This window comes from Phocoena sinus, chromosome 11 (genome assembly GCF_008692025.1).
Source record: "Phocoena sinus isolate mPhoSin1 chromosome 11, mPhoSin1.pri, whole genome shotgun sequence".
Lineage (NCBI taxonomy): Eukaryota > Metazoa > Chordata > Mammalia > Artiodactyla > Phocoenidae > Phocoena > Phocoena sinus.
Genome location: NC_045773.1, coordinates 11,743,093 through 11,766,346, shown reverse-complemented (window position 1 = coordinate 11,766,346; position 23,254 = coordinate 11,743,093). Strand labels below are relative to the sequence as shown.

Genomic DNA, 23,254 nt, shown 5'->3' with positions numbered 1-23,254 from the left:
CTTTGTGGCTCGTTCGACACCTTTTCCACCTCCCCTGACACTGCCATAAAACGTCTACGGTGATAATAAATGCTACTCATTTTTTTCTTAACTAAGAAGAAATTAAGCGGGCATTCTCCAACTGCAGTGTCAGCTTATTTGTTTTTAAATAGTGACACTCTGAGGACATACAAAGCAGTAAGTAATAATTTATCCCTTACCACCAAACCAACTTGATTATGAGTTCTTATAGACATTATGGGACATAAAAGCTCCAAGTTCATATTGCAAAACCCACAGGTCCCAACAGAGAAAGCACGTGCCAAGGGTAACCAAAAAGCTACACACCATCGTGAAGCTGCTAGCAGGCTGACTTTAGTTCCTCAATGCCAGCAAATGTCAAAAACTCAGGTCATTTAGCTCTTTTTACATTTACAAATATTTATAAAACAACATACCAGCTATCATTTCGGTCCTTCAGTACCAAGGAAAGCCTTCTGTTGTTATTGTTTTACAAAGGTACTATAAAGCAAAAGCTACTGCTTAGTTTTGTGTCGCTGGCTTCACTTTTGGGTTTACTTCACCAGGGACCCCAGTCACAGAATTCCAGAGTGAAGGGTCCTTAAAGATTGTGAAATGAGGGATCTACCACAGGTCTATGCCAATAGAGGCACATACATTTTTTTCAGTCTTGCCTTCCTTGCATCTGGTTTTATGTCATTCCAGAAGGGAGCCAAGAAATAGAGCCTAAAGCAGAAGCACCATCTGCTGGCCAATGTTTCCACCAAAATGGACACACTAGTGACTCCCCGGAGCAATTCTCCTAATCGAAAGTCTCAGGCAGAATTTTCCTGACAACCCTCCTCTCCTCCTTTCCCCTACAGGAGAGAGTTTAATATACTTCAAGCCCTCATTTTACAGATAATGCAACTAAAGCTCCCAAGGGGTAAAAGGCCCAGGAGGTAAGAATGGGGATTTTGAGAAGTATGTAATCCCAGGCCTCATTTGAGCCCTATTCACTCAGTCTTCTGGCGGGGGGGTGGTGCTCAGGAAAGTGCATTTGTGACACCCCCCACCCACCAGGGTACTTCTAACACAACAAGCCAGGCGTGGCGCAGGGACCAGCTCTGAGGACATCAGATGGAGTAGAGAGATGGGGAGGGGGAAGCTGATGAGGCTAGATAGCATGCAGGGTTTCTGACCTTCAGACTATGATTTTTTAACTTTCAAGGGCAACCAGCCATACATAGGGAAGGTCAGAATTATTAACTCAGAGATGAGCTCCAGATCGCCAGGCCACAAGGAGAAAAATAACATGGAAATTACAGGCAGTAAAGAGGTCACTGTGGATTGTGGGCAGGGGTGGGGAGTGGAAACAATTTACTCCTCAAGACTGACTCCATTAACAGTGAATCACTTTTGCAGACTGGACTCATCTGCCATCAAAACTGGACCGATTAGCATACCCCAGGGTTGTATTTCAGCCACAGAGAGCAGGGAATGCTCCAGTGCTGAGGCCAGATGAAGACCTCAGCTTGATTTCATTCATCCCCCCTGACAACTATTCCTGAATCCTACAGAAGAATTTTCCTACACTGAGCTACCTTGGTTGTTCTCAGATTCGTTTTAGGATGAAAAAATAGCGTTAAAAAGCTGCAGATTCACCGTGTGTGGGAATGTAAATTGGTACAGCCAAAAAAAGGAGGGTTGTCAATATCCATCACAATTTAAAATAACCATAAGCTCTGATACAGGAGTTAGACTCCCAGGAACTTGTCCTACAGGAAATATCTGCACAAACCGGCAGAGATATAAGTAGGTACAGGTAGGGTTATTGCAACATTTTTTAACAGTAAAAATTGAAAATAACCCAAATATTCATAAATAAGGGAATGCTTAAATAAATGAATGTCATTAATTCAGCTATTGAAAAAGAGCTAGACCTATATATTACTTTCATGGAGCGTACACAATATATTAAATGAACAGTATTTGTAGTATGACTCGATTTTGTTTCATGAAAACCAAATATAATTTGAATACATTGTATGTGATTTCTGTGTGCGTCTATGTATATTTTGATAAGTCATCTGTATTCAATATATACCAATAGACACATGTACAACACGTATTTTTAAATGCATAGAAAAAAACCTGGAAAGGTATACGTACTGTTGATAGTAGTTACCTGCTGGCACAGACTTGGGAGAAGACCAGAACTCACAGAATGAAGGACACTCTGAATATTTTTTTAGGGTTTCTAGTTTTACCCTATGCATTTTATTGCTCTTATAATTAAAAAATATTTTTCTATTGAAACTTGATGGAGAGTTATTAATAAGATACTTCTTTTTTTTAATTAATTAATTTTTGGATGCATTGGGTCTTCATTGCTGTGCGCAGGCTTTCTCTAGTTGTGGCGAGCAGGGGCTACTCTTCGCTGCAGTGCATGGGCTTCTCATTGTGGTGGTTTCTCTTGTTGCAGACCATGGGCTCTAGGGTCGTGGGCTTCACTAGTTGTGGCACAGGGGCTCAGTAGTTGTGGCTCGTGGGCTCTAGAGCACAGGCTCAGTAGTTGTGGTGCATGGGCTTAGTTGCTCCGCAGCGTGTGGGATCTTCCCGGACCAGGGCCTGAACCCACGTCCCCTGCATTGGTAGGAGGACTCCTAACCACTGCGCCACCAGGGAAGTCCCAATAACATAATTCTTAATAAAGGCAGTAGAAATTCAGAAAACAATCAGAGTGAAAAGATGAGAGATCTCCTCCCTTCCGCAGGTCAGTCTCCATCTCCATCAGCTCTTTAAAAATCTAGGGACTGGATGGGAGAAAAACTTGAGAACAATTTTTTCCTGTGGAATAAAGATTTGCACACTCTTCTTTATCCTCTCCCCCTGGCTTTCCCAAATCCACAGTACCCCTAAACGAAAGGTTCTCCAACTCCAGAGATCATTTGTGCAAAAAATCAAAACCAATCTGGCCACTAGAGGGGGAACATTACACATAAAACCACATCCAGTTGCCAGGGATGGGGGTATCAATACAAGGGCTGCCTCCAAAAGAGACTGTCCAAAGCTGACAGCCCAGAAGCAGTAATCAACGTGATCCATCCTTCGGCTTGCCTAATATATTCTGGAGCAAAAGATTTTGTTAATAAATATAAAATTGCAAATGTGAATGTGATTCCCACATTAATGACGTTTTCTCCCCCTCTCCACCAAACTGAGTATTTACAATGCTCTGGAACAGAGGGAAATGCTGAGTTGGAAGCTGCTCTGAAACCACATCTTAAGAAACAATGCCCAGTTTTCAGTCCCTCAGCAGAGTTAGGGGAAGCAACTAACAGACTTTTGCCCAGTTTCACAAAGACCAGGGGATTCACTCTTATCAAGGAACTCCTCCCGTATGCTTTTTCAGAGCGCTATTTAACAAGCATGGTGCAGGACACTTGTTTCACTCTTCACACATGATCTCAGTCGTCTTAGCAGCTGTAACTTTTTTCATGAATCTGAGCCTGGTATGAATGAGCTGATAATGCACCTTTTGATCTTCATTATTGCTAGCAGGTGAATGTTTCCCATATACCCCGCTTTCTCCCACCTCGCCCCTAAAAAAAAAAAAAAAAAAAAAAAAATCCGCCTCTTTACGGAAACATGATCGTTTTGTAAAAAGAAGCAGCACAGGGCTTCCCTGGTGGCGCAGTGGTTGAGAGTCAGCCTGCCGATGCAGGGGACGTGGGTTCGTGCCCCGGTCCGGGAAGATCCCACATGCCGCGGAGCAGCTGGGCCCGTGAGCCATGGCCGCTGAGCCTGCGGGTCCGGAGCCTGTGCTCCACAACTGGAGAGGCCACAACAGTGAGAGGCCCACATACTGCGGAAAAAAAAAAAAAAGAAGCAGCACATTCTGGGAAAGAAAATGATGTGATGAAAACACACCTTCTGAAAATGTGTGGTCCTAACCTTGGATGTCTCATTGCCATATTGAGAATGACACGGAAGGGATGTAAAGCAGGTCAAAAATTTGCACACATATCACCCTATACTGACGATTTTTAACACTCCTGCCTTGATTCTACCTTTTCTGAAAGTAAATTTTAATTTTCAAAATCTGAAAAACAAATCGGTTAAGTAACTTGCCCGAAGTCACACATCTAGCAAGTGGTAGGGTAAGAATTTAAACCAAGACAGTCTGGCTCCAGGGTCCATGTTCTTAACCACTGATCCATTCCATCTCCTCGCTCTTTGCCGTTTTTCTCCTTCAGGCTCCCTTTTGCCTCAGTAATCTCCCCTCTTTAATCCACCCCTCCCCACACCAAACTCAAAATAAAACTGTGGATCTAGTGATGCAGTAGAGAGAAGTCACAAAAATGGTGGGAGTCCTGGTTCGGCCTCATTCAGCCGTGTCACCTGGACGCCTTGCAAACACCGAGTCCTAGTTTCCTAAGCGCAAAGTGGGAATACTAACCAAAAATAACCATGTCCTCCCGAGATCGCCTGCAGATTAAATTAGATCATGTACATAAAGCATTCAGCGTAGTGCCTGGCTAAGGAGAACCTAAAACTGTGACTGGAAGATAAACCAGGCAAGAGGAAGGTAAAACAGTCACAATTTACAGCACAATGAAGATGAATTCCACCAGGAGAAAGTGAGCTGTTTCATGAAAGTAACACTTTGACCCTCCTCACTCGCTTTATAATACAACCACCATCTGAGGGGGCAGATGGCTGACAAGCAGGGGTCCCACTACCACATCACCTTGAACAGAGGCTACAAGAGTGGGGGAATTTACACTGTGTGCACCTGATATTCCAAAGCCCTCCTGGGGACTCCTTGTATATCAGAGTGACTCCAATTACAGGACTGTTTAGGGCACTCCACTCACAGAATTGTCTCTCAGAGGACCCAACTCCATTATCACCATCTCTGAGAAAATGTGACAACCCATGGCGGGGCCATCTCCCTGTGCTGCTCCCCAGGGCTTCCTCTTTCTGACCCTTCCACGTCGTGACCACTTCAACTAAATCACTGGTGGGTCTTCTTCGAGCCACGGAAGGAAATTCTCCTCTGCATTTATTAGGTCTCCAGAAACAAATAGGAAGGAAGCACCTCTTAGCAGATAATTTTAAATTTCTCCTGTGGTCATTTAAACTCAATTCTTCTTGACTGTCTTCGGAAGAGCTGGAGAAGGGCTGGTCATTATTCCGAAGACAGACTTGGTCACCACGAGGCCTTGCTTTTCTTCTAGATCAGCAGCCCTCAAGCTTTTTGCTCTCAGGACCCCTCTACATGCCTACATCTTACTGAAGACCCCAAGGAGCTTTTGTAACGTGGGTTAGAGCTAACATTTAGCATATTAGAAATTAAGACTGGAAACATTTTAAAATATACAAGCTCATATTCTATGAGCCATCAGGCTACCTATCATGTAGTCTCTGGAAAATCCCACCATACACTCATGAGGTAATGAGAATAAAAAAGGCAAATCACATCTTAATATTATTATGAAGATACTTCTGACTCAACCCCCTGAATGCGGCCCACAGACCACACTTTGACAGTTGCTGTTCTCAAAACCCATTACACCAATCCCTATGAGCATTGCCAAACCCTCAACTATTCTCCTTTGGATGTTGTTTTGAGTTTTGAATGTGGTAATTTATGAAGTTAGAATCTAGATCCTGGACCAAAAATCTCAGAGAAGAATTAAGTAAGAAGAAATAATTTAAATGAGTTCCCAGAATTACTATTCTCTAAAACTGGCATGCAAATTAACATTGAAAACACCACAGAAAACCTTAACAGGCTGACTAGCATATTATGAGACAACAGACTGCCTTCCCTTTTGTTTTCTATTTTTAACTATTGTTATGCCCATGAATGACATTTTCATTGGTATTAAACGTGCCAGAGGTTCTTTGTGAGGCAGATTGAGGAGGAGAAGCTTCAGAATTATACAATCTATGCTGCAATAGTCAGATGTAATTTTCTCCTTTAAAGAGAACTTTGATGGGGGGAATTCCCTGGTGGTCCAGTGGTCAGGACTCTGTGCTCTCACTGCCGAGGGCCCGGGTTTGATCATTGGTTGGGGAACTAAAATCCTACAAGCTGCAGCGGCGCAGCCAAAATTTGGGGAACAGATGGACCATACAGTATCAGAACATTTTCAAATTCAAGTATTAACAGAGATTTGGGGGTCAGCCATGCCAGCTTCTTTTTTTATATTTGAGATAGAGATCAAGTTATGCTTTTAAATTCAGCCTCTCTGTTTTCTGCCTCTTGGCCCAACTTTGCTCCCTGTTCTAAGCTGAACCCCATGACTGACCAGGACCGTCCGGTAGTACCTTCCTGCTCCTCTGATCTTAATAATCACACTCATAGTAGAAACAAGTACCTAGCAAGCACTTACCCAAGTAATTTGTGCTAAACACTTTATTTTTGTATTATTTCGTATCTCCCCACAACCTCAAGAGGTAGGTACTATTATTATCCCCATTTAACCTGAGACGACATTACCTGCCTAAAGATCCCAAGGTAAGTAGGTGGAGAGGCAGGGAAACAATCCCAGATAATCTCATTCTGGTGCTCTCTTCACACCATGATAAACTGCCTTTTAAAGAAGATAACGGAAGAGATTAAAAGGGGCATCCTTCCATGTCATTTAAAAGAAAATAAATAAAATTTCATTTGGCAAGTGTCTGGAGCAGAAAAAAATTGTGGGCTTCAGAACAGCAACCACAAAGGGCCCTTCTTAACAGGCACCAAACTAAATGCAGGTGAACCTTTTATCAGCACCACCTGACAAGGAAGGGCTTATCTCTGTTCCCCTGATTGACTGTCAGCTGGTTTCACTTTCCTGCTAAGTGTTGATTCAGAGCTTCTAACCTTACCCTGTTGAGGTGCCAAACTGACATGTTGGAAAAGGGTTGGTCTGATCGGTCTTCCATTTCCTCAGCAAAGAAAACAAGGAGTTTGTCAAACATGGCCCAGGCCCAGCAATGGGAGGGAATCCTGCCCGGCCTTCAATTACCCTGCAATGGAAGTGTCTTTTTGCCTGACAACGATGACTAATTCCAAAGGCCCAACCAGCCTTCTCATAATGATGACTGTGGAGTCAATTACCATTTGGGCGCAGATTAGAATCTGATCTGAAGCTGAAAAATTCCACCCCCTTGGTGCTAATCCCTTCAACTTTCCAATCCTAAATAGGGCAAATTTCAGAAAAGAGCGTATCTCATTTTACAGCCTACCTGAATATTATCTGTAATGATTTTTCTTAATCATAAAATTAATTAAACTCCTGCTTTAATAGTCTAAACACAAAAGAGTCAGAGGAAGGAAGGAGTTCTGGCCTGCTGCCAGGGCTCCAACTGAGCCTCCTGGCATTAATAATTTCCATGGTGTTTTAAGCATTTGAAACAACAAAGGCCAGCTTTCACTAACAGCATGGCTGATTCTGGCAAAACCTATAAAAACAATGCCTACTCTGGGGTAGTTCGTATTACAGACAATTAAATTTTAATAAATGAAACCAACAGTTAAGCAACTGACATTTCTGATATTCTCTGATATTAGTCTGCAAACTTAATAATAAGTGCCAAAGTTAATGAAAATGAACTGTTGATAGCACCGCTGAGATTGCCTATGGCTATTAAATGATTTTAGGTGGGATGGGGTGGGGATGGAGAAAAGGTGTTCCCTACGGCATTTCTAGGCAAGATGATAGCCTTGGGCAAGCCACTGCGCTTTCTCAAACTCGGACATTTCTAACTGGTACATTACTTACTTGATCAGTCATTTTTCAGAAAGAAATACATGGGATTTCGTGCTCCACGAAATGAATCAACTTTTCACAATCTCAGTTGAAAAGTAGCACTCCACAGGCTGAATCTGGCTACAGAAGCAATTTATTAGGTCCTCACAGTGTTTTTTTTTAAATCTGAATTGGTTGCCAACATTAAAAACTCAGAAGACTTCACATGAAAATGCAAAGAGCCAGGTACGTACTCCCAGAAAATGGACAATCGAGAAAGTCTGGGCTCACATTTCTGCATGGCGGCCAAGGGAGGGCAGAGCAATGACAGCGCCTTCAGAATGGGCATCAGTCAGCCTGCTTCTCGTCGCCCCCGTTCCCACAAGAGCCAGGCTCTGCACCTCCAGTGCTCCTCCTAAAAGCCAGCCTGCAGGTTAACTCCCTGGTGATAAATATTGCCAATGGTAAGGTTAGTTTCGATATCTGTTGGAAGGAAGGGGGAAGAAATGCATACCAAATATTTTATAAAGGAAAAATAAATCCTACACTAGTCCCTTGTATCAAATTCCTGAAGTCTCAGAACAGAAAACATCATATTTCCACGTCTGTTTTTCCTCAAAATACTCCTTTCACTAGGTCAACTATGGATTTTACCACATAGAACAACTTTATGTGTAGCTTGAAAACATGATCTGTTTTGGTTTTTTTTTTCGCGGTACGCGGGCCTCTCACTGCTGTGGCCTCTCCCGTTGCGCAGCACAGGCTCTGGACGCGCAGGCTCAGCGGCCATGGCTCACGGGCCCAGCCGCTCCGCGGCATGTGGGATCTTCCCGGGCCGGGGCACGAACCCGTGTCCCCTGCATCGGCAGGCGGACTCTCAACCACTGCGCCACCAGGGAAGCCCCATGATCTGTTTTGAAAAGGTGATTAGCAAGAGGTTCCTGAGATTCTCATGGATGAAAGGCCCTTTGCCTTATTTTATGTCAACAACAGAATTCTTAGTAAAGACGGTCCAAGGAAAACAGAATTTACCAACATATTAGTTTGGAGCCACTACCCCACCACGCCCCAGCCCAAACCAACACTTAGTAAAATAAATAGCATCTTCAATTTCTTTTTTCCTTTCATGTGGACAACAGAGATGCTCTGTCCAAAAAAAAAAAAAAAAAAGCGGGGAGGGAAGAGTTAAAAAAGAAAAAAAATGTCTACATTGGTGGAGATCTGTATTTCATTTTAAGCTGTAGGTTGAACCATGCAAAGTCTGATGCCTCTAAGTAATCTGATGTTTTCTAAGAAGGAAAGGTCACTCTTGATCACCACAACCATCACTCCCCGTCACTCCCCCCTTCTACTCATGTTTACAGGCTTAAAAGAAGATGACCTGCTCCCTACTCAGAACCTCATGTACACCCCTGAATATATATTAAGATTGCCCAAGATTCAGGACCAAAGCAGATTTGAGAACAAACCTTCAATTTCCTCCACTCTTCAGTGGGACAAAAAATGAATTAGAAGCACACACCTAATAAATGAGTTCCTGAAAAAACAAACAAAACAAACAAACAAACAAAACACAGATTTTCGTATACTGGTACTGGCACATCAGCCAAGTAGTCTGTTCTGTTAAGACGAATATTTCTTTAATGCAGAAATAGCTTGTAAGTGATTTGTAAACAGAGATTGGAAGATGGTCGAATGTGAAGGTCACGTTGGGGTGTATGTTATTTGAAATGTGTTTTGAAACCATCACGGGTAAACTTTCTTGAAAGTTAATAGAAAACTTTAGCGATATATGAAGACCTCCAAAAAACTTTTTTTAACCCTATGGAAGTACAAGTAGTGGTTTATTTAGTGGCTTCAAAATTGCTAAAATTTGCCCTATGTTAAATAAACTCTCTGAAAATCTGCGAGTTCGAATAAAGATACTACAAAAACATTGCCCCCCTAACCTTATAAAGACTGATGCAGAAGTCTAAAACCCCAATCAGATCTTTACTTTTGATGGAAGTGGTCTCCATTAAAAGCAAATGCCATTAAAAACTTACATCTTAAGGGCTTCCCTGGTGGCGCAGTGGTTGAGCGTCTGCCTGCCGATGCAGGAGACACGGGTTTGTGCCCCGGTCCGGGAGGATCCCACATGCCGCGGAGCGGCTGGGCCCATGAGCCACGGGCGCTGAGCCTGCGCGTCCGGAGCCTGTGCTCCGCAACAGGAGAGGCCACAACAGTGAGAGGCCCGCGTACCGCAAAAATAAATAAATAAATAAATGAATAAAACTTACATCTTAGAGAAGAAAGACGAAGGAGCCCCAGGACTTAAGGCTGCAAAGGACTGACTGGCTGTGATGCTGCCACTGCAGATTTAACTGAGCTACTGATTTTAGTAGGATAGGTATGATTTTTGTTAGCGCTCTAACGGCAAAGTTCCTTAACACGTGAGTGGTCTGCCCCTACCTCTACTTTTCCTTATGCTCCCTATTTTTTACACGCAATTTTGCAGAAGGTGAGGTTTTTCAGAAATGCGTATACAGCATTAAAGCTGCAGTTCGTATACTACGATCCTGTCAGTCTGTTCCTAAGTCAACACACAATTTTATAAAGCGCAGTAGCCACAGCTGTCTGTAGTCTGGCACGCTCTGTAGTCAGTAACCTAGAAATGTGGTTCTTAAATGAAGGGCTTGTTAGGATTTCACTTTAAATGCTTTCTAACATTATGCTGCTGCTAAAAATGCAATTGTAAAGACTAAGCCAAAACACACCCCAAAATATTTATGCTATATAACATTAATTACCAAGAAAAGAATCCAAAATACACACACTAAAAGTATAACCATGTGAAAAATGTAAGTAAGTGGGAGGTAACAAGTAAAAACAAAAACTGTGCTTGAGTACTGGTGACTTTAAGAATAAAATACCTTATTTCCTCCATTAGCCTTTTCAATGAAGCAAATGCTTTTTTTTGTTTGTTTTGCCCAAATCAATCATCAACTGATGAGAGCGTGTAAAGAAACATTTTATATCCACAAAGTGACAGACTAACAAATGTGGCCAAACACCCCAGCAACACAACTGTTTCTCAGGATAAATGTTTTAACATTAGGAGGCTAGGTGCAAAAGTAGCAATCAGGAGTTGGCTGAACATTTAAGAATATTATGTGACTTAGTTTTTGAACAACCAACATAAAAACAAACCTCTCCTTTCAAATGACATGCTAGAAACAAACGTGGGGTCTTCAAGGACTGGGGAATCAGGCTGGGATCGTGATGACAGGGACCTCTGGTTGGAAGCCATCACTCTAAGTCAAGGTGCCTTCCTGGCACGTGAAGCAGCTGTTGCGTTTCACAGGATGGAGGCACCGCCCTTGACCTTGTCTCATCTACTGAGGCACGAAGAAGCACGGTCATAATTAGGTTCCTGGCAGAACAGCCTTGCCTTTTGGAATAAAAATTCCCACAAACTGCTCAAATATCCAAGTTATCAAATAGCTAAACAACAAGAAAGTTTTCTAGCAAACAAAACACATACATATCGCAAAGTCCTTTCTTTAAAAGGAAACATAATAGAGGGAAAGAGAAAAGGAAACAATGAGAGTGAAGCCTGATTTAGCAGATACCACTTTATTCGACACAGTGCATGATCTGAAGCATCTGACACTCCACAGCCAACGAGATTTCCTACTTCCCGATTACAAAGTACTGGATACCCTGAATACAGTTAATTCAAGGTTCTTGGTGTTTTTCTCCTACATTTAGAATTAAGCAGGTTTCTCCATGTAGCAAACATTTCACACTCACCAAAGGCTTTGGCGAGAGGGGGAAATAGGGCTTGTAACTGCCCCCCTGAACCAAAGGCACTTAATGTTAAAATATAAAGCACAGTAAAGTCACCTCACAGACATCCCTGCGTGTTCAGATTGCTGAACTTGAGCGCACCATCACTGGCCCAAGTGGGATTCATTATAACAATGTAAAAGACACTGATTTCCTTGAAAAAACAAAGTGCAGTATGAATATAAGGACCCATCACCGCCACCCCCCTCATTCTTTTCTGAAAATAATATACAAGAGAACGATTATTTTACATGATTAGTATTACCCAAGGTTCACACATGGGAAAAAACAGCTAAAAAATAACCTGCCATAAACTCTCACTATGAAATCACAATAGAATCTGATATATTCAGACAATCTGCGAGTTGGGAGACAGCCTCAGAGATCATGTTGTGCATCCCCTCACTGGACAGATGAGGTCACTGAGGCCCAGGAAGGTCAAGTGTGGGACCCTGGGGTCTAACCCAGGGGCAGAGCCTGGGTAGAACGCAGACCTCCTGAGGCCTAGTTCAGGGTGCCCTCCACCGCCTTCCTCTGTAAAAGACTCCAAAAGTAAAACATGAAACGCACCACACAACAAAGCACACTTGCTGATGCAGGTCAGCTATTTGGTCTCGCCACACGGTTCCTTTGGCCACTGGGCAGGTATGTAACCCACCTGGGGGTGGGAATTCTTCACACGAGGTTGTTCAGCCTTCTGAGGGAAGCCGCGTGCAGGTTAGACACGACTTCTCCGATTCAGAAAGGCTCTTCGTGGCTGTTAGCCTGTGGTGGGCAGGTGGTCGGCTGCACAGCGGAATCCCAGATTCGAAGCGGAGCTGTCAGGTGTGTTCTGGCTTCGAGCAGCACAGCGATACCTGTAGCAGTAGGACTTTGCGGAGAGAACCAGACACATGAGTGCTCTTGGACTCTGGGCTGAAGGCTCTCAACTGTCAGATTGACGTTGTGCCCAAGTACCAACTGTAGAGAGTTATGCCTATCTGCAGACCGTGCCTGCCCTACAGGCACCCGCCTCCTGCACATTTAGCAGCTATGTTTCCGAAAAGGGTAGCACATTGAGAGCTCACCACGTTATCCAGTGTTCTGTTATAAACGTGACTAGATATAGTACAAAGATGTTGGTGTGAGTATTACTTAGAACAGTTTAAAAAAATGTAACAACCAATGGTTACATAAGTTATGGCGCATCCATAATTTAGACTAGTAAGCAGCCATTAAAAGGCATGTTTTCATGTAACATTTAATGACATAGGAATTTCTCAGGATACAATCTTAAATGAAAAAGTCAGAATACAAAACTGTATATGTGCTATGATCTCAATCTAGATAATCACGTACGCCAAAGAAAAGCAGACTGGAAGATTCAAAATGCACCATAATCCAAACCGTAGTTATCCTCAGGCAGTGGGGTTTCAACTTTCCGATGATAACTATGTATTACTTTTATAATTTAAAAAGTTATTTGCACATTTAGAATAGCATTTGACAAGTAGACAAGAAACCAAGTAATAAAGCTAAATGGCAATTGAGAAAATATTAAGAGCAACATCAAGATATTATTTACTATCCAACAGGTTGGCAAAAATTGAACAGTAAGCCCAGGAACATCAAGAGTAGGAAAGGCTGTGGAAAACATTTTTTCTTAATACATTGCTTTTGGAGTTTAAATCATAGTAATTCATAAAGCTATGTATCTTTGTGTGGGGGACTTGTTTGGTATTGTTTTATTTTATAAGAGCAGAGTATGGTATATACATATGCACAAACACACAGACATCAAGCTCTCCAGGCATGGTGCTAGGTGCCTTCATCACTTATTTGATTTAATCATAATGGCCAGAGGAATTAAATGAGTTACCCTAGATGACACAGTTGTTAAAAGAAGTAGAATTCGAACCCAGGTCTAACTGTGGTGTGCTTGCCTGCTTAGCAACAGTCGATACCCGTAGATGGAAAGGCATCACAACTCATGATTCTGTCCCATCCCTGTTATAGCCCCCTGCATGTACACATCAGGGAAAGCCTAACACATATCCCTGGTCACCTACTAGATAGTCAGTGAATAACCACAGATGACTTGATTCAAACACTTCAAAAGCTTCCACGTTCCAAAAATAACCATGCATGGAACTCTTATGTCCTAAGATCTTTGATCAAAAATAACAGACAATGAAAATAAACTAGTTACCCTGTGTACCAAGAGCATCAACTCTGAGTGGGCCCTGGGAAACTCAAGTCCCCACCGCTGGTTAAAGAAACTGCACAAAGAATCATGTAGAGTAACTCTGGAACTCATGAAGCAGAGAGAATTTGTGGAGGGGCAAAATAGGTCAGTATAAAAGAGGTTTTTTTTCCCCTTAATTCTTATTATTCTCCTTTCTCTCACGAAAGTTGAATGTTTCTAATCTTCATAAAAATTATCTCTAGAGCTGACAAAGGAATTCTCTGGAGCATTTCCACCATGAAAAAAAAAACAAAACACATGGTGCTCTGTCTTTTATAGATAGCAAAACAGTAGCAACCAATTTTCTCCTTTTCCCTGTGGCCAGTGAAGAATGTAACACCATTACCAATATTCAGGCAGGCAGAGGGAAAATGAATAAAAAAATATGCCTGAAATAATGAAAGACGTGATGGCATCTGCTACTACCTGTGATTGGGATGCGATGGAAGCTCTAAAATGACTAGAGGTGACCATGCAGAAAGACACGGCAGAAGCTTTGTTCCATGTAGGGCCTACTCACTGGGCTGCTGTGAAGCAAGGTGCTTTGGCATTTTTAGAATCAAGCTGCTGTGGATAATGCAGGGCCCCATGCTCTCAGTGTGTGCAGTGAATTCCACATGCGAGCAAGAATCGAGTTTGGGGCGGGGGGGGCAGGCAGTCAGACAGGGACATTCTTGTTCCATAACTGGACCACACATGACAAAAAACAATCAAGCGTTTCCTGATCGCCTCCTGTGCGCACTGTCCCACTGGAGATCACAGGCTGGTTGAGGAAACAATGATTACACATCAAAAAGCTACAAAACAAGCTAGGATTAAAAGATTCTGAGGTTACTATTAATTCAGGGGAGGAAATGGTCACTAAATGTCTAATTTTTTAGGAAAGACTTTTGAAGGCAGAACTTGGCTAGAGCGGGATTTACGTGATTATGGCAGTGGTCTTCCGACTTGAGTATACAGAAGAATAGCCTGGAGAGCTCATGTAAATACCTATTCCTAGGCCACAAACCCAGGGATCCTGATTCAGTAAGTCTGGTGTGGGTTCCAAGAATCTGCATTTCTAACCAGCTTACAGGCGCTGCTAATGCTACGGGCCCATGGACCACAAACTGAGTAGCACTGATTTACAGGACTTAGAAACAAGGAAAGAAGGTATGTTAAGTGGAGAAAACAATGACATCAGAGGCATGAAAATGGAAAAATTCAGGCAAGTGAAGAGGATAGCAAGGCCACAGCCTGAGAGTGTCAGAGCATGGTTTATTTATTCATTGAATATTTGAGAGTTTACAACATGCTAGATGTTATTCTGGGCACGAGGGAAGCCATGCGGAACAAAACAATGTACCCGTTATCGGGAAGCTTACATTCAACAAGGAGTTAAGTAGTCAGACAATAAATAAATGGATAAATTCAAGAGTGCTTCTGGCAGTGGTCAGCTTGGAAGAAAGTCACATAGGGAGAGAGGACTAGACGTGACTAGGTGCTACTTAGATAAGGTGGCCGGGGAAGGCTCCTCTGATGAGGCGCTGCGAGAGCTGAGCCGCCCAAAGATTCAGAGAATGAGAATTCCAGGCAAAAGCAATGAGTGGTACAGAGAGGATAAATGATAAAAAGCAGGAAACGTGGGTGGCTAAATAGGATGGAGTCACATTAAAGGTGGTCTACTTGGCAGAAAGAGGTTGGGCTTGACACAGGTGGAAATTGTGACAAACATTTTACTAATTTACTCACCTGAAAAGGCAAAATCCAAGGCTCATTAGCTATTTAACCTTAGGCAAAGCCTTTCTGAATCTGCTCCCTCTTCCGATAAAATGGGGCTATTAATGGAATAATGTCAAAATGCTTCATCTTATCTTTACATGAAAAAGTAAAGCAGTAGACATGTGGAGATTATTGTAATTGTTACTTTCTAATGAACACAACACTCTTAATTAAAAGAACTCACTTTGCCTGTCTTATCTGACCTCCTTGGGTTAACCTGCTTCCTTACTAAAACAAAAGCAGCTTCTCTGCAGGTCTTAGTGATCTTGTGTTGGGAAGATGATTCCTTGCCAGCATCTGAATACGGTTACGCATTTGCTACAAAAATAGGAAAATTATTTGTTATATAAATGGAAAAGGTGAAGGGGTATCTCTGGTGACAAGGCATAGGACTGAGGTCTTTGTCGGATGGCATAGTTCAATATGCAACTTGTCTCTCAAATTATATAACAAACTGTTTTAAAATTTGGTTTCCATATGCCACAAAATGCAGGCTGTAGCAACTGTGACGAATTGTGCCTGCCTGGAGCACTGTGATCGGAAAAGAGATCCATGATGTATAAGAGATTATTGACCACAGTCATATTTGAAGGCCCTGGTACATACAGCATAATCCCATTTTGGGAAGAAAAAATAAAAGTGCACCGAAGAGTTTGGTAGAATACTATTAACAGTTTTCTTCAGAAAGCAGCGTGAACGATTTTTTTCATTTTTCTGTTTATTATTTATTTTCTAATTTTTATGCAATGAAAATGTTTTGCTTACATAACAAAAAAGCTTAAAATCAGTGACAACAAAAAGAGCTAGTCCTTTTTTGGATCATAGCAGTACCTAAAGTCTTCCATTAACCTAAATGATGAAGAACTAAACACTAAAAAGCAAGTCTCACTACAAGTTAGTGTTGAAAGGTCAGGACCATCACATGAGAAAACAGTCAATTGACATTATCATTCCACTGCAAATGCACTCATTCACTCAGCAAACATTTATTAATAAGTAGTTCATTTTAAATTCCAGTAATGGGTAACTAATGAAATACGTAATTAAAGAGAAAAATGGCCTGATTTCATATGTCCTCATTGCTCTTTCTTTTTTTCCAACTCTACTTTTAGCACTAAAAATGGTTATTAATGATGTTAGGTCTTTGTGGTTGAAATATGGGTCATTTTATTAATTAAGAACAGAGGTAGTAGTGAGGGCCTATTTTAGCCCCATTTCATCAAAATGGCTAATTACTTTGTGAAACTGACCTCGATATCTGCACTAAGAATATGATCCTGGATTCAAGAACAATTCATTTAAGATAATGGCTTACCAGCCTTGGGGCTCTGAAGTCAAGTGGGACGGCAATATGGTTTTTATGAGAGGAAGACTTTTAGGGATAAAGAACAGTTTTAAGGTAATTGTAGCTCATTATGAACAAAATGATTATAGAAAAATGACACAGCAGAACTCAGGTCTCTCAATTTCCCATCCATTGCTCTTGCCACTGACACTTGGACAACTCCTTTTGCTACTAATTTTGATGTAAAATGGTGGGGTTGAGGGGGTAGGGGAGTGAGGATTTCGTCAATGTTGTAGGTTGGGCTAAAGATCCCACAGAGATTAATCTAACAACTTCAAGAAAGACTAGTATTTCTTGAGTACTTACCATGTGAACTGTTCTAAGAACTTCACATGTATTAAGTGACTTAATCCTCTCAATAATCCTGAGGTAGGTATTATTGCATACACAATAATATATATATATGTATACACAAGGAAAAAACCGACACACAGGTGTGGTAATAGTGTGCCTAAGGTCACATGGTTTGTAACTGTGAATCCAGGACTACAGTCTTTTCAGTCCCATTCCAGAATCTGTGCTCTTAACACCATGTTGACTCATAGTTGTTCTTTCTGTGCCTCGTCTCCTTACTGAAGCTATACTTTGGATGGACTTTCAAAAAATCAAAAATAATAATCAGAGCTTACTTTAGTCATGCAAACTGGCCCTGGGCCACGATCAAAAGTCAGTCACCTTCTAAGCAAGGTGATTTTTTTTTCAAAATGAATTACATTATTCTTTTCTCTTTTTATTGATTTTCTTTCTTTTACTGATTTTTACCTGTGCTACAGTAATCATTTCCAGGATTCTGCCTATCTAGTTAGCAGTTCATTAGTTGGTTTTTATTCAAAAGAGAAAATGGGGGAAAATAATCTTATTATAATAAAGATGATGATTAAGAATGATGGTGTTAGCAGCAACTAACTTACGGAGACTTAACCATGAGCTAGGCACTGTACCAAGTGCTTATTTACTTTGCTGCATTTATTCCTCGTAAGAACCTTACAATAGGTGCAGTTATGATGTACATTTTACAAGTGTGAAAACTGAGGCTTAGAAAGGTTAAGTAATTTGCCTAATGTTACAGGCAAGGACTAGCAAAGAACGGTTACAGAACTCCAACCCAGATCTAATTCTAGAGTCCATATCTTAATATACTTAGTGGCAGTTAAAACTGCCACTCTTAATCTAGTGTAAAGAACAAGCACTAAAAGTAATTCACAGCCAACACTACGCTGTTTTCTTGACTACACCAAAATAACCAGGCTGAGGTTAAAAACCTACATCATCTACAATTAACTTGACCAAAGATCCTAGAGCTGCCGTTTCTCTCTGGAAAATCTTGTGGATCCCACTCAGTTTTGTCACTCTGCTATTCTCTTTTCTGGAATACTCTCTCCATCACTCTGAGCCTGACTAAATTAAAACTTATCCTTCAGGGTGACTAAGAAAAGTTAAAGATGTATAATATAAACTCTAAATCAGCCACAAAATTTTTAAAATAAAGAGTTATAGCTAATAAGCCAAAGGAGAGACAATGAAGTGATAAAAAAACACTTAATCCAAAAAAAGAAAAAAAAAAGCAAAAGGAAAAGAACAGATGAGACAAAGAGAAAAACAAATATCAAGACAACAAATTTAAATCCAGCCATATCAACAATCACATTAAATGTAAATGGTCTAAACAGCAAGTGAAAAGGCAAAGTTTATGTCAATAAATTCATTAACTCAGCTGAAATGGACAAATTCCTTGAAAGACACAAACTCCCAGAGCTTAATCAAGAACAAACAGATAATCTGCACAACCCTGTAGCTATTAACTAAATTAAATGTATGGTTACAACTCTAGGCCCAAATGGTTTTCCTGGGGAAATTCTATCAGACATTTAAGGAAGAAAAATGCTAACTCTACATGAACTCTTCCCCAAAAAATTCAAGATGAGGGAATATTTCCCAAATCAATCTATGAAGCCAGCAATACACTGATACTAATATCAGACAGGAAAAAAGAACAAAAACAAAAAAACAAGAGACCAATACCAATCACGAACATATTTTAGCAAACTGCATCCAAAACATATACAAAGGATAATACATCATAACTAAGTGGATGTATTCCAGGAAGCCAAGGATGGTTTAACATTTGAAAACAGAAAATCAATGACTATAATTCACCATATTAACAGGCTGAAAAAGAAAAACCACATAAACATCTCAATAGCTTTAGAAAAAGCATCTGGCAAAATCCACATCCATTTCTGATAAAAAAAATTCTCAGAAATCTAGGACTAGAAGGAGACTTGCTCAAGCTGATAAACGGCATCTTTGAAAACACTATAGCTTATATCATAGCTAATTTTGAAAAGTCAAATGTTTTTTCCCCTAAGATCAAAAATTAGGTAAGACTCTCTGTTCTTACCACTCCTATTCAACAATATACTGGAGGTTCTAGCCAACACAATACAGTAAGAAAAAGCAATAGAAGATATCCAGATTAAAAAGGAAGAGGTAAAATTGTCTATACTCACAGATGGTATAACCACTTATGTAGAAAATACAACACAATCTACAAAAACAACAGGGAGATCAACTCGATGCTTTCTGACGACCTAGAGAGATGGGATAGGGAGGATGGGAGGGAGGCTCAAGAGGGAGGAGATATGGGGATATATGTATACTTAGAGCTGATTCACTTTGTTGTACAACAGAAACTAGCACAACATTGTAAAGCAATTATACTCCAGTAAAGATATATATATATATATATAAAGAATCTACAAAAACATCACTTATACAGATGAGTTTAACAAGGTTACAGGACACAACATAAATATACAAAAACCAACTGTACCATAAAAATGTATTTATTAAAAATATAGGGCTTCCCTGGTGGCACAGTGGTTGAGAGTCCACCTGCTGATGCAGGGGACACAGGTTCGTGCCCCGGTCCGGGAAGATCCCACATGCCGTGGAGCGGCTGGGCCCGTGAGCCATGGCCGCTAAGGCTGCACGTCTGGAGCCTGTGCTCCGCAACGGGAGAGGCCACAAGAGTGAGAGGCCAGCATACGCCAAAAAAAATTTTTAAAAATATATATATAACATGTTAAAAGATATTTTAAAAGAATAAATTAAGAAGCTTATAAAAATTTTAAACATTTAAAATAAGCAAGAAAAATGAAATGTTAAAGTAGACACATTCATATGCATGGCACTGGAATATTTTGGTGTTCATGCTTAAAATGTTTTTTACAGGATTCATTTTCTCCACTTATTTGTGCAAAAAAAATCTTATGGTCTTTAATTCTTACAGAGTAAATGGACTCCCAATTATGAAAAGTGCCATATGTCAGACACATAACTGGTGGTAATTAGGGTTTTGAGATGCTCTTGTGCAAAAAGAGATTCACCTGTTTTTCATGAAAGTCTGGTTTCCCAGCAAGAGGATTCAGATACACCTGCAGCAACAGCTTGAATCAAAGGAAAAAAATCTGGGACTACAGACAGATGGGTATATGAACACTTAAAAGTACTGGGACAACCTAGGGCAATGCTTTTAATTTTAAATTAAAGTTAGAATTTTAAAGATAAATTTGTCCACATCTTGTTAGAAAGGTAAGTGTAAAGCATAAAGTGAACTCAACTCTATGAACTGCCACCTAAATAACTACACTAAAAATTCTAAGAAATGCAGAAGACACACACCCCTACGAACTCACAGATATACATAATTTAAATAGGTTCTCTTTAGGCCAGCGGCTCCCAAAATTTGATGTATGTTATGATCACCTTGAGAGCTTTAAAATCCTGATGCCCAGGTCACAATCCAGAAATATCAAGTCAGAATGAGGTGAGTGAGGAAATAGGCATGAATATCTTTTATAGATCCCAGATGATTCTAGTGTACAATAAAGTTTGAGAACCATTATTTTAAGGCAAAGTTTGACAATGCCTCCATTATCAAATTAATAACTTAATTTGGAGCCATTACAGTTTTAAGTCTCTAACTGCCTAAACTGACGGAATTACCATGGGAAGCTTCTTGTAATAACAATCTGCAAAATGCCATGTTTGCATAGAGATAGAAGTTGAAGTGCTAGATATACTAAAAATATATGATTTAAAGAAAAAAAGGGAGAGAAGTGGTATTCGATTTCTGAACTCCTTAAAAAGGTTACTCATGAAACAATGAGTTACTTCTACTCGCCAAGAACAACCAACTCTGACACTGAAATTATAGCCCAAAGAGAAGAATCATTCTCTGAGAGAGATGTTTATTCCACAAAGCACACACTATGTACCTAGAACACTTGGGATGTTTCCATTCCAGTATACCACAAACTACCCTCCATTTATAACTCAACTTAATCTCAACAGACAAGCCAGAAATTTACAGGAGTCTCAAAGAAATTAAGGGTGTGCTTCCAGACTTACATGCTGGAAACCAGATATACAGCTCACCCTGATTCATGGGACAACAAAGGTGTCTCAAAGGGTCAAGATACAACAGATGGAATATGGTTGACAACAGATCATTTACAACCTCTGCTTCCTGAACCACTTTTCCCCATGCCTGTGCACAAACGTTTCTTTTTCTGGCGTTGATGGAGATAGTTATGTATTAACAGAAGTGGATGAGACATCTTGGGGCTAATGTTTACAATGGATCCATAAACCTGCTGTTAGAACACCAAAACAGAGTTTAGTGACTTGACTTACCTTATGGCACATGTAGGATCCACCTTTCTTCACCCGGTCTTTCCCAGAAGGGGGGCCTTTCTGTGGATGAAGAGAACTCGTTAGTCCATAAAGCACAGCTGTCCCTCCCACAGTCAGAGGGTCTATTTTAGTCCAACCAGCTCTCACATGGTTGCCTAAAGTCTCCACATGCATTTCTGCCCCTGGGTCTTGCACCTGCACCCATGCACCTTCTCGAATGCCCATCTTTCCAAATCCTACATCTTCTGAGGTCCAGCTCAAGTTCCGACTATTTGGTGAACTCTTTGGGACTGCCTTAAGCAATCCAAACCCCTACAGTGTTTCCTACCTAGATGACTAATGAGCTGCTTTGCAGCACCTCTTACATCACCTTCTCACACTGATGGGCAAATTTATCCTGCATTATAACCGGCCAGCTCAACTAGACTGGCAAGCCTCTTTGAATTATGTTTTTAAAATCCTACTGTGCAACACCTAATAAACCCTTTGCTGACTGAATAAACGGATATGCTTTTTACCTTTAAAAAAATTTTAGGTCAGGTTTACTGAGGTATACTTTATATACAGTAAACTTTTATACTTTTAAAACTTTTAAATGCACACTTCTGATGAGTTTTGACAAGTGTATAACCACCACCACAATCAAGATATAGAACATAGTTTATCTTTTTCAAAAAGATTTATACAGTATTTATTATGAACCAAGTAGGGTTCTAAGTATTCTGCAAATATTAACTCATGTAATTTCTGTAACAACTTCTGAGATTAAGCAAATGCGAGAACAAGGATTCACACCAAGGCAGCCTGGCTCAAGAGTTTAGAGACCAAGAGTATAGGAAATTGGGCAAGGCCTAAAAGAAAGCAAGAAGGAACAGTGGCGGGACTTTCCTGGTGGCTCAGTCATTAAGAATCCGCCTGCCAATGCAGGGGACACGGGTTCGAGCCCTGGTCTAGGAAGATCACACATGACGCGGAGCAACTAAGCCTGTGCGCCACAGCTATTGAGCTCGCACTCTAGAGCCCTTGAGCCACAACTACTGAGCCCATGCGCCACGATTACTGAAGCCCATGCGCTCTAGGGCCCATGTGCCACAGCTACTGAGCCCGTGTGCTACACCTACTGAAACCTGTGCGCCAAGAGCCCGTGCTCTGCAACAAGAGAAGCCACCACAATGAGAAGCCCAGGCACCTCAACAAAGAGTAGCCCCCACTCACCGCAACTAGAGGAAGCCCGCACACAGCAATGAAAACCCAACGCAGGCCAAAAAAAAAAACAAAAAAAAAGAAGGAACAGTGGCTACCACTGCAATGAGAACTGGAGGCAGAAAAAGCCAGCCAAGAGGTAAGACTATTACCTCTAGAGAGGGCTCTGGATAAATGTGCAATGCAAATGAACACCGTAAAGCTGCCAGGACAAAAGCCCCATCATCAGGTAAGCCATGCAAAGAGTATTTGAGAGTTACCAGTAAACTCCTACAAACCAGAGCCACATCTGGGAAGTCTGAGGGGGATAAGAATTTTTTGTTTTTCCTTTGTTATGCAAGAAGTCAACTAATCATACAGCTGCCTGTTCTTTGCTTACTGAGAATAAGAGAAGGTTGAACAGAGCCTCCTATCTTAGTTTTCCTTTTGCTTGTCAAAGGCCCAGACGTCAGTGGCAGAAGTTAAAAG

General features: G+C 41.0%; 1 protein-coding gene across 3 annotated transcripts in view; it reads right to left on the bottom strand.

The window, feature by feature from the left end:
• Window positions 1-11,322: 11,322 nt before the first annotated feature.
• The window catches only part of SUMF1 (sulfatase modifying factor 1), a 112,318-nt gene continuing 100,386 nt past the window's right edge, over window positions 11,323-23,254 (bottom strand). For 2 of the 3 annotated variants that reach the window (XM_032649596.1, XM_032649595.1), the window contains exons 7-8: window positions 21,584-21,643; window positions 11,323-12,426 (exon numbers count right to left, since the gene is read on the bottom strand). In XM_032649596.1, coding sequence (XP_032505487.1) covers window positions 12,316-12,426; window positions 21,584-21,643 — 171 coding nt within the window. In that variant the 3' untranslated portion in view covers window positions 11,323-12,315. The remainder of the gene's footprint in view (window positions 12,427-21,583; window positions 21,644-23,254) is intronic. The other variant, XM_032649594.1, reaches the window with a different exon arrangement.